The 11,292-nt window shown below is 32.2% G+C and overlaps 1 protein-coding gene across 7 annotated transcripts; it reads right to left on the minus strand.

The window, feature by feature from the left end:
- Positions 1–1,798: 1,798 nt before the first annotated feature.
- Positions 1,799–9,983, minus strand: LOC114289087 (uncharacterized). 7 transcript variants are annotated; one of them, XM_028232738.2, is made up of 6 exons: positions 9,641–9,983; positions 9,289–9,425; positions 3,332–3,573; positions 2,719–2,806; positions 2,134–2,200; positions 1,799–2,051 (listed from the first exon to the last, which is right to left on the minus strand). In XM_028232738.2, the coding sequence occupies exons 2-6, from the start codon at positions 9,342–9,344 to the stop codon at positions 1,998–2,000; spliced, it is 507 nt and encodes a 168-aa protein (XP_028088539.2). In that variant the 5' UTR covers positions 9,345–9,425; positions 9,641–9,983; the 3' UTR covers positions 1,799–1,997. The 7 variants fall into 7 exon arrangements, with proteins under 7 accessions (XP_028088539.2, XP_028088540.2, XP_028088541.2 ...); XM_028232739.2 differs by having other exon boundaries at positions 9,625–9,981; XM_028232740.2 differs by having other exon boundaries at positions 3,332–3,578; positions 9,641–9,779.
- Positions 9,984–11,292: the final 1,309 nt, after the last annotated feature.

Here is an 11,292-nt window from a genome sequence, read left to right on the forward strand (position 1 = left end):
TTAATAAATCTCTTCTATAATGAATTCATGACTAGAGTCCACTAATATTGTAGTACTTGCGTTGTTGCAATGAATATAAGTATAATCCTTCCAAGCAAAAAAATAAAAAATATAAAAAATGAAACTGAAAATACATGGTAATGAGAAGCCGAACAAATTAAAAAAATTCAATTTGAAGTTACCAAAAATGTATCTTTTATTTGGTAGTTGGTTACCAGACTTTTATTATTTGTTCGGTAATGTGATGTCGTACTATTTTATTTTGTTCTATTTCGAACCACCGAATGAAAGTCAAACACCAGTCCAGAAAAACGAAACAAAAATCTACCAAATAAATAAAAAAACTCACAATTTCACTTTTTGATAATTCTTCACCACCGTTTCTTCATTCATTACTTTCTTTAATAATCAAAATACTATGATTCTCACTTTTTGAAAAGAAATGTGTAAGAAAGAAAAAAGAGGAGTAGAGATTGAAGACCAAAGGGTATAAGGAGATAATAAAATATATTTAGTGTTTTTACATGGATAAAATTGGGAAAGAAAAAAAAAAACTCATATGAAGAATGTAAAAAAGTAAAGTAGTGGTGTAAGTAGAATCACTCATATATCAAACTTCACTAATTTGACATAATTACATTTAACTCCATTAATTTTTTAATTCACATAGCACTTAATTCTTTTTTTATCAATAATTCATTAATTATAGTAGAAGAAAAAAATGACATTTTTATCTCTCCTATATTGAGATATATATTATCTAGGTTTATCCCTCTATCTTCAAACTATCTAGATTAGTTTCTGTTACTTTAATTTGCTAAAAAAATTATTATATAATTGTATCAAATTTATAAAAAATTTGACAACTCAATTTTTTAAGTTTAAAAGTCAAAAAGTCATTAAAAAAATTTAAAAGTCAACGGTCTATACTAAAAAGTCAAAGATTTCTTTTTTTCTATATTTTTTGCACATTTTTTTTTTGTAAAAAGTTAAAAATTTCTTCAAAACATATTAATTTTTTTACTTTATATTTTAATCAAAAAATTAAAAAATAATTAAAATAATATATTCTCAAACGAGATCTTATCGTATTTTCTCCAAACCCAGATTAGTGATAAGTGTAATTTACCCGAACAAGAATAAAATCAAAGGGGTCAACAACTAGGATACACATGAATCCAATTGGAATAATCCAAGGAAGGCCTTGAGTGGACTGAAACCAAGCCCACTTGGGACTGGTTTATCAGGAAAATCACAAATCAAAACCTTACTGATAGTTTTGTTTTTTTGTTTTTTTTTCTTAAAGCAGGCTAGGACACAAATAAAGATAACAACAAATTTTACTTTATTCTCTTATGATTTAACCTATATGCAGATTATCCTCTTTATTAGAAAATTATAATACAGTCCTCTCATAATTTATGAATTAAAGTGTCAAGTTACATCCATTAACAATTTAATAAAAAAGATTAAAATATATAAATCTAAGTACATGAACTATGAATATTTTTGTCATTGATTTAGATGGCAAAACACAATTTTAATTCGTTGAGATTTATTTCATATGCCATTTATTCTCTTAAAATTTGAAAATTAACGCATAACCTCCTTATATTTAACACGTATTTCACACTTACTGTTAAGTTAAACGGAATGTTTAATAGTATACTTCAATTCACAAATCACAAGAGGACTCAGTGACTATTTCCAAATGAAAATGAGTAATCCGTACATAGATAAAAGTACGAGAAGGTAAAGTGAAATTTATCCCAAAAATAATCACTTCCATGACAAATGCTTTTCTTCGGATATTCACTTTCAATATCAAGATTGAACTTGGGAATCAGAAAATCTGTCATGTTGGAGAAAGATATTATGAACAATGACATGGACAATACAGTTTATGTTTTGTGCACTTCGCGCAATCTATTTTTCAGTATCACTGCCTTATATAAAGTTACTATTGAAAAAAAATAATTATACTTGTTTTTGCCAGCTCAATCATACAACCCCTCTTGATCCCAGATATCGACAAGAAAATCTACCATTTCCTGTAATTTGAACCCGAAGGCAGTCAGGAATGTCAACAGTAGCTTGCGCGAAAAATAACAGTAACAAAAGCAGCAAACTTACAGAGAGAGGGACGGGTTGAGGGAAAGGTTTGTTGGTTCCAAGCAAATTCTCATATGTTGCATTCCAACTACAAAAAGATAGCCAGTAATGCATGTAATATAGATGGATTGATATAATGAGCTGATAAAAGGTGACAACAAGCTTGTTTGGTGTAGTTTCTAGCAAGCTAAAAAACTAATAATTAGAAATCAGAAACTAAAGGCACCATCTTCCCTTGCTTCTCAAGAATCAGTTTTTATTTTTAAATATATTTTTTTTTATTTTTAAAATTTTTTTAAAGCTTATTTAACATATTTCTGCCACATAAGTTAGAAAAAAAATTGCACTTTAATATATATATATATATATTTTCTTAAATGAAGCCGCCATAAGGCAGCTTCATAAGGTCCACCAAACAGCTGCAACATCATAAATGACAGTGGCCTGCTAAATCGTGAACAAGTAATACAACAATGAAGCTTTTGGCTCCTATAATTTGGCTTGCACATAGATGAGAAACCAAAAAATATTTATGGAAATATAAAGCCTCATAATGACAACTTTGTACTTCACATTTATGTACACAAGATTATAAATTTAAAACACCTTAGTTTGGGTTCCCGAATTTGTGGTTGGTTCTCAGGCCTTTTATTTCCAGTCCACTGCAGCCTCGTTTGATTCCAGAGAAGAAGACCTGCAAAAGTAACGAGTCTTAAGTTTATTAGTCACATTAGAAACAAAATAAAAGTAAAATTAAAAATAATAATAGTAATAAAATACATAATTTATAAAAGTAAAACTAAAAATAACAATGATAGCAGCATTACTGTTGTCCAAAACCACTTCTTAGCACTTCATGCTAATTAAATTCATGGCAGCATGGACATCAAGGCATTTTCAAAATCGCTCTTGGAATTTGTCCCAAATTGTGAAACACGACAAACCAACAATCATGTGACCAAAAAAGGGGAATAGGTGGTTCTAGTGATGCTTCTGTCCAGACTCCAGAGAGCCCCAATAAAACCACTAATCTAAAGAAAGATTGATAGGCATCTTAGTTTCAGGTTGCGAGGCCTGGAAGACATCTCAAAGAGAACGATTTTACAGTGATGTGTCAGAAACAATGAGTTGAGCAAGACTTTGATTGGTACATGGGAAATGTAAGCAGCCATTGTGGCAAGTAATAAACAACAGGAAAAGTAAATTAATTTAAACTTGCCGTGATTTACGAATTCAGTAGGATTACTCATGCTGCCAACACTATTATGGGGATCTAAGGGTGGATTTGATGTGCTCAATGTAGAGACACTTCCGTGGGACTGAAGTGCACTATTGTCCATCTCACATGTGCTTGTACTCCAAAAATCATCTGTAACGCTTTGTTTCCTCACTATTTGGCCTTGAATCTTCATTCCTTTGGATGGCTCATCCACAGGCTTAGTGCAAAAACCAAGACAACCCCTGCTCTGTTGCAAATCAGGTTCACAACCATAAATACAATTAGTACAAATAAATCGACTTTTAAGGTAGCAGGCATTATACAAAAAACAATAAATATAAAAAATCTACTCATATATATATATATATATATACATAAAGGGGGGGAAAAACTCTTTTTCACATTTTTGACAAATATGTTATTTGTAACTGACTAGTATTTGTTGTGTTAAAGTAAGATTGGGATATGTTTACTTTTCTGTTCCTTGGGTTTCACCTACAGCACGAATCACAGTTAAGCCGTATGTCTTAGGATCAGTCATCAAGTAGGTGTTTGGCATCCCCCTAAAAAAGTCAAAAAGTCACTAAAAAAGCAAAAAAGTTAATACTATTCACATGTTTGGGCGGGAAATAAAAGTCTGAATAGACAGAGGGTAAAAGGACAGAAATGCCCTCGGTACAGTCCCCTTCCAACAGTGCACTTTTTGGTGAAAAAAAAATTCAAAACAGTGCAGCACAGTGCACTGATGCGGTACACTGACACACAGTGCAGCACAGCAGAGTCACTGACATGCACGGAAGCATGTCAATACTCAAAAGGGTATGAAGGTAATTTTGTTAGTCGATATAATATTTTAATACACATTTTTTCGTAAAAAGTCAAAAAGTTATCCCAAACATACATCTTTTTTTCTTCTATTTTTTTAGCCAAAAAGTCAAAAAATGCACTTATATAGTTCATCCTAAACAACCCCCAAAATTTGTGCCAAACTACAAATGCCTGTCCATGAATTGATTGACAAGACCTTGATATCAAAATCTAATATAAGATCTGCCAAGATAAACTATTGAAGTTTCACTATGCCATAGTTATAAATTTCACCCAGGTATCACGAAATATCGTGATATACAATAACAGAATTAGCAAACAAATTGTCTGAGATATCAAAAAATATCAATGACGTATAGGAAAAATGGATGAATAAAATATTCATAAAACAAAATTTTTTTTTTTCAAAGACGACAAAAAAAAAAAAAAGTATTAGGGGGATAACAGTCATTATATCGGATATAACGGATGATATATTGGAAAATAATAAAATATATTGGATCAACAAGATGTTCAAATAAAGACTGTCTGGAAAAGTAACAGTCAATATATCGGATTTCAGAAAAATATATCGTCAGCTACTGTTACATGGACTCACATCCAGGTGTGGTGTGGGTGCATATCTAGAAGTTGGACTCATTAAACCTAAAATTTAATGGTGGTACACGAGCTTGGGAAAAAAATATCATATTTTTATATTTTTAATCTATTATGTGAGATAAAATGAACTTATGTGTAGCATACAACGTCAAAAAATGTATTTTATAACAATTATACAACAATATATACATATACTTATAGTGTTAAATACAAATATATAAGAAGTGTCAGATGGAAAGTATCGGTCATCCTTGTCCAAGCGTAGGGTGTCCAAATTGAAAACCTTGCACTATCCAGTACAGTTTAATGAGCAAAGCAATCCTATGAACAGTCGTGGAACATGTTATTTGTGCATCTTATACAAAATCTACAAACAACCCACCTGTGACTGGGCATAAAAATATAATCTATGACTCTCCCATTTCAACAATAATGCACAAATATTAATCACCATGGCTCATGATAGAATACACAGTTTGAAATCCCATCAAACATGGGGATCAATATTTAATCTTCAAAGATTCTACATTAGATATTTTATCAGAAAATATATAAAATGTGTAAACTCTCAGCACAGATATAATAAAAACTAAACAAACCAAAGTTACTAGAGCTTCAAACTAATAAAGGCATTTTTTTATCAGTAAATAATGACACAAATTAGATGATATGGCGTACATACAAATGCATAAGATTAATCAGGTAACAAGGCATCAAAACTATAGATCACCCACTTTGTTCATCAAGTTAGACGGAGAGCATACCAAGGGAAAGAACAGTAACATAACTAAATTACCAAAACTCCAGGCATCCAGAGTTCTGATTTGTTTGTCCCAGGGAATCATATTTGAAAACAATTAACTTACAGTGATAACAAGAATGACAGATAAAGCATGCTTATATATGCAGAGAGAAATATGAATGCAATTGTTTTATATTTACAGGTGTGAGAATTTACATGTCTACAACTTAGAGGAGAAGGAATCCAAAAATAAAGTGCTCAATCATTCTCCCAAACCCCCAACAGCACAAAGAAGATATTAAAAATATATATATATATATATATATATTTAAACTTTACAAGCAAGCAAAAGTACTCCTCCAATTATTTTTTGATAAAAAGGGTGATATGGTGATATACTGAAACTAAAAAGGTGATATGGTGAGTAAAAGTGATACATAGACTATTTTTGCCTCCAATTCCTATGTCCACTGGTATGGGATATCTATCAAACACACATACCCTAAGACACAAACATTTCTAAGAAAATGGTGTGTCTGTGTTCGACATGTGTCAGACACCAACACTAATCGGACACGTGTTGAACACGTCAAAACATGCCCTATTGTTTTTTGAATTCTTTTAGATTTGAACACGCTTCGAACATTTGGGAAACACTTGTCCATCGATTGGACACACATAAAACAAATTACGAGTTTAAAAACAAAATAACTTAGGATCAAATGTGATATATATATATATATATGTAAATTTACACCCATTATTAATCTATCATCCCTTAAAACTTTAGAAACTCACATCATGCCGTATATTTTTATTAACTTTGAATGAAATATGAATATATATGATATATAATAAATCTACAAAACCATATATTTTGCACATGGCCCCCATGTATCGTTTACTCCTTTTTTTTTGAAATAGTCAAGACTGGACGCTTGAATCCTCCAATTTTTAATATGTTTGAAGAAGAAGCTCACAATTGATAGTAAATAAAACTTTTTGACATGGATTATAGATAAAAATCCCCTTTATCCTATTTAATTTATGTTCCTAATAATTTACAACAGCTTACGTCAAAGTACCAGACAATATGCAATATATTTAAACCTACATACCATACTTAACTTTTGGATACAAATCCCAAAATGTTGAATCTAACATTTAGGGTTTAAAAAGGTCTAATGGTAGGACAAACACCTGCACCCGATATTTGTACCTAATTCCACGTAACATAAGTGAGTAGTGCCAGAATCTAGATACCAATTAGTGTCCAAGCGAGGAAAACTCAAATTCATGGAAGCAAAGAATTAGTGTCTTTCAATTAGTGTCAAAGTATGCTTCAGTGTAGTGTTGATAACATTTTAAGGCAAAGTGGCCCTTTTTTTGCAAATTTGCAAGACAAGAGAAGCAATGGACTTGTATTAAAAGTAGTGTGTGAAAACCAAGATGCCAACATGAGAAGAGTTGGCGGCCACAAATTAGTTAATGACCACGATTACAATGACGGTTTCCACAACAACACTCACCCTGCTAGGCAGGACAATCACACAGTTGAGTGGACTAAGTGATAAAAGCAGTTGTCAACATCTTGTTGAAATTCAAAAGAACATTCAAGACATGTTTCTTGATTCAAAAGCATTGCCTAAAGCTCATTGAGGGAAGAAGTTGTACCCAAAGTTACAAATGATTCATACTTCATGCCAAACCTAGCCAACATGTTAAGGACAAGATCACCATTGGAAATATGGCCTTGGCTACCAAGCACTAAAATTGTTTGACTACACCAAAGCATCTAGTTGGCTTTATGAAGCTTGGCATCAACTGTTTTGGAGGCTGGTGGCCTATGAAGCATGTATATGGTCCCGGATACGATACAATATGAATACGGCAAAATTGCAAAATCTATAAATAAAAAAAAAAATAGGATACGAAAATGGCTAAAATATGTTGAAAAAAAAACTTGTAATTTTTAGTATTATATTATACATGAGCTTGAAGAATAGTGAGACACCATTTAGTAGATTACAGTTTAAGAGCCAATAGTCGGTTTGCTTTTTTTTTTTTCTAGGGAATATGTTAATTTGATAAAATCTAAGAAAGTTGGGTATTATCTTAATCTCATTGGGTATTATCTTAATCTCATTGTTTTCTTCTTCTGTAAGAAATATGAAAATATTGGAAAACTATAATATTTTCATATTTATTCAAACAATTAAATTCTAATACTACGCAAAAATTATTACAATCTCAAATTCATAATCATTTGGATACGTGACCTAGAGTGTCCAAAATGTATCCGATACTTTTCAAAATTAACATCAAATATTGGATACATTTAAAAAGCATTAGATACGTATCTTCGACTACCTAATACGGGTACAATACATATACAACTCCCTTCTAGAAGTATTTGTGCTTCATAGTTGGTGGGTGGAACAAAAGAAGAGAATGAAGAAGTCAATATGATAAACGGAATGAATACAAAGAGAAGGGGTTAGCAGGCTGAAACATGACTTGATAACATGAACGAAAACAAAAATAAACCAGTAGGTGGTTAACAATAATTCTGAAGATATCGCTACATGAATAAATAGAGACATACACCGAGCTATGAATATCAAATCATAACAGGATAAATATGATAAGCCTATTCTACATTACATGAGCAACTGGATGAATTATCCATCAAGTAGAGAACTCATCAATCATGACACCTATCTTTTCTTAACACCAACAACCAATTTCACTCAATATCTTATCCAATTCATACATTTAATCTGATCTCCCAAAATTGATCACCATTTAAGTTGATCATTCAAAATTTAATACCCATTTAAGTTAACTTTTCAACATCTATAACAATGTCTTTCCTAACTTCTAATTTATCACAGGCTAAATGGATGCCTTATTTTCTAACTATACGTTTCTTAAATATGCCAAAATTCCTTGAACATTCTCAAGGACAAATTGGTACATTATTATGCAAAATAACAACGAAATAAACAAAATTCCATCAAATTTACACCATCTCATCAGAAATTCAACCAAGCCTACAGTGCTAACTGTTATACCTCCTCAGTTAGTTATGGGGAAAATACTCTACAAAAAATTTCCCCAATAATCATGAAAAACTTGTATTTTACATCCAAGCAAACAGAGATCTGTTTAAATTTTCTGATACCCAAATAACAAAATGTAGAAAGGGAAAAAAAACAAAGAAAGAAAAAGAAGAAACAGATATTAATCTCTTACACCAAAAAGAGTCCTGCATTTATCCTTCAATTTCTCCATCATCAAAAGAATAAGAGCACAGCAATAAGCTCCACACAACCAAAGAAATGAACAAAAAGGCCTTTTGCCAAGACGTGAATCAATGTGAATTGGCAAACAACACCTATTATACATAGCTCGGATTGTAGTATTTGATGCTGAAGAAAACCAATTAGGTACAGAAAAATATGATAAACCAAGTGTTTAGGACCTTCAAGCAAATAGGAAATATAAAAAAAGGTAGACAAAAAAACATTTCTGTTCATTCACACTTACCTCACTTAAGCTACAAGAAAACACAAGATTCCAAACTAAAAAAAAAAATATTAATAATAATTCTTTTTAATAATACCAACGAAACTTCATTCAAAATCAACAATAAAAAAATAGAAAATTTGCACAGTTTCAATGTTTCAAGTTGTTCCCTCTTCTGCCATTTTCCCAGCAGCCAAACAGAAAATCAAGACATACGAATACGTAGAGAGAGAGAGAGAGAGAGAAGGGAAGGACTTACCCCATGCATGGGAAGATGTCGCAGATCCAAGAGGAAACTGATTCACAGAGTTGCATTTAATTACGAAAGCGAATCGTCAGAGCACCGATCTCGAACTCCAAACGTCCAATCGAGGAGGAAGATAGTTCAATAATAACCTACAAATCAACAATTGATTTCAAATACTCCGTTTTTGGCGTTTGGTTGCCCAGAAAGAGCAGGAAAATTAACAAGAAAATAAAAAAATTAGAAGCCTTTTTTTGAAGGTTCAATTCTTCCGAAACCAAATCAAAATCACACACAAGGATTAAAAACATTCTAATGACTTTTTCCTCAATTTCTTAGCAACCAAACAACCTGAACAGACAGAGACCTGTGAAAGGACATGTTTGGGTTTTGATCTTCGGGTGAAAGTAATCAGAGCCCTCTCTCTCTCTCTCTCTCTCTCTCTCTCTCTCTGTTTCTGTTTCTGTTCTTTCACAATTCCTCATTTTCCAGTTTTCACAATTTGCTTTTTTTAAAAAAAATTAAATAAAATTTAATTTGGTTAAAAAAATGAAAATAAAAAATACTTTATTATTTTCAGAAAATTTATCTCTTTTTTGAATTGGAATTTTTTAAAATTGTTGTTTATTTTTATTATTTTAATTTTTAATTTTTTAAAAAAGAATTAAAAATTCTAAAAACATAATTTATTTTGAAAGTCCACTCACAATGATAAAGTGATTTGATGATAATGTGGATTTTTTATTATCCAAAAAGTCAACTCCAATTATTTTTATATGTTTTTTTAATAAAAAATCAATTAAAATAATTATTTTTCAAATGAACTCATAATATACAATAAAATCATGAGATGAAGTGTCAAGATCCTCTAGAGTGAAATGGTAGAGTGATCTTCTACAGTGTATTCACGAGGGTATGATACCTGTCCCACTAATGAAATCAAGGGTTGAGATCATTCCCTCAACAAAACGATATCGTTTTGGTGGGAAAATTAAAAAAAAAAATAAAAGGAAAAACACGAAAAGAGAAACGAAGAAAGAGAGGACACACAGCCACTGAAATTATTATCCATCTTCGGCGCACTCTTCTTCCCTCCGGCGACCCCACTCCTTCCCTTCTCGTTCTTCTGCCGGAGAGAGAGAACCAGGGTGCCTAGTCAAACATTACAATGAAGCTCAAAGCAAGTACTCATACAGGGAAACATCTACATCATACTCATAAATATGCAACACTCAATCAAAATCCATTTGGGTATAACAACAGCCTAAGAGGCCTATGCAGAATAAACTTTAGAGTAAATTGAAAAAAAAAAAAAAAAAATTTCAAAGAAATTAGGGTTCCAGTGAGTCTATCAACCATGGCGTCGACATTGCTCCCAATTTTGGCGACGGATATCATGATTTCCGGTGTGTGCGGTGGTCGAAACTCACAGATCCGTTGACATTGCCTATCTATTTCTTTACTCTTCTCTTTCGTTGGTCCCAGATTTGAGTCAAATTCCACAAATCTGTCGTCGACGACGAAAGCAAAGAAACCATCTGTCGCCGTAGCCATCGTCGTCGCTGAACGCGGAAAGACCAAATCTGGTTGATGGTAGATCTGTCACCCCATTGCTCATCGTGTCGGCAGATTTGATGAGACCTTGCAGCTCAAGTGTCTTCCAAATGGTGAGAGCGATTCGAATTTGAATGGTGATTGTGGTAATGTTGTTGTTATCGAAGAAGTTGTGGATGATGATATTTTTGGTATGGAGACTGGTGGTGACAGAGATGGAGATTCTGTGGTGGCAATTGTCTCCTTCTCTCAGCCCTTGTCTCTCTCTCTCTCTAACTCTCCCCAGTTGAAAAGAAACAAGAACAAAAGATATTTGATTTTTTTTTTTTCAATTTACTCACCAAAATGACGTCGTTTTGGTGAGTTTGAATCTTAGCCCTTTGAGGTTGAGTGGGACACGTGTTAGGCATCCTCCCTTCATTATAGGAGTGTAGACACCCCATTTTGACCGCCCCTAAGACTTGG

The sequence above is a fragment of the Camellia sinensis genome, chromosome 11 (genome assembly GCF_055761805.1).
Source record: "Camellia sinensis isolate YWXY chromosome 11, ASM5576180v1, whole genome shotgun sequence".
NCBI classification, from domain to species: Eukaryota; Viridiplantae; Streptophyta; class Magnoliopsida; order Ericales; family Theaceae; genus Camellia; species Camellia sinensis.

Bases quoted from the DNA above. Each gene is read 5' to 3' on its own strand.
- LOC114289087 (XM_028232737.2), bottom strand. From the start codon at position 8,909: ATGTATAATAGGTGTTGTTTGCCAATTCACATTGATTCACGTCTTGGC. The intron at 2,201-2,718 runs GTGTTTTAAATT...ATCTTTTTGTAG, and splicing joins ATTCGGGAACCCAAACTAAG to TTGGAATGCAACATATGAGA. The intron at 2,052-2,133 runs GTAAGTTTGCTG...TTCAAATTACAG, and splicing joins CTCAACCCGTCCCTCTCTCT to GAAATGGTAGATTTTCTTGT.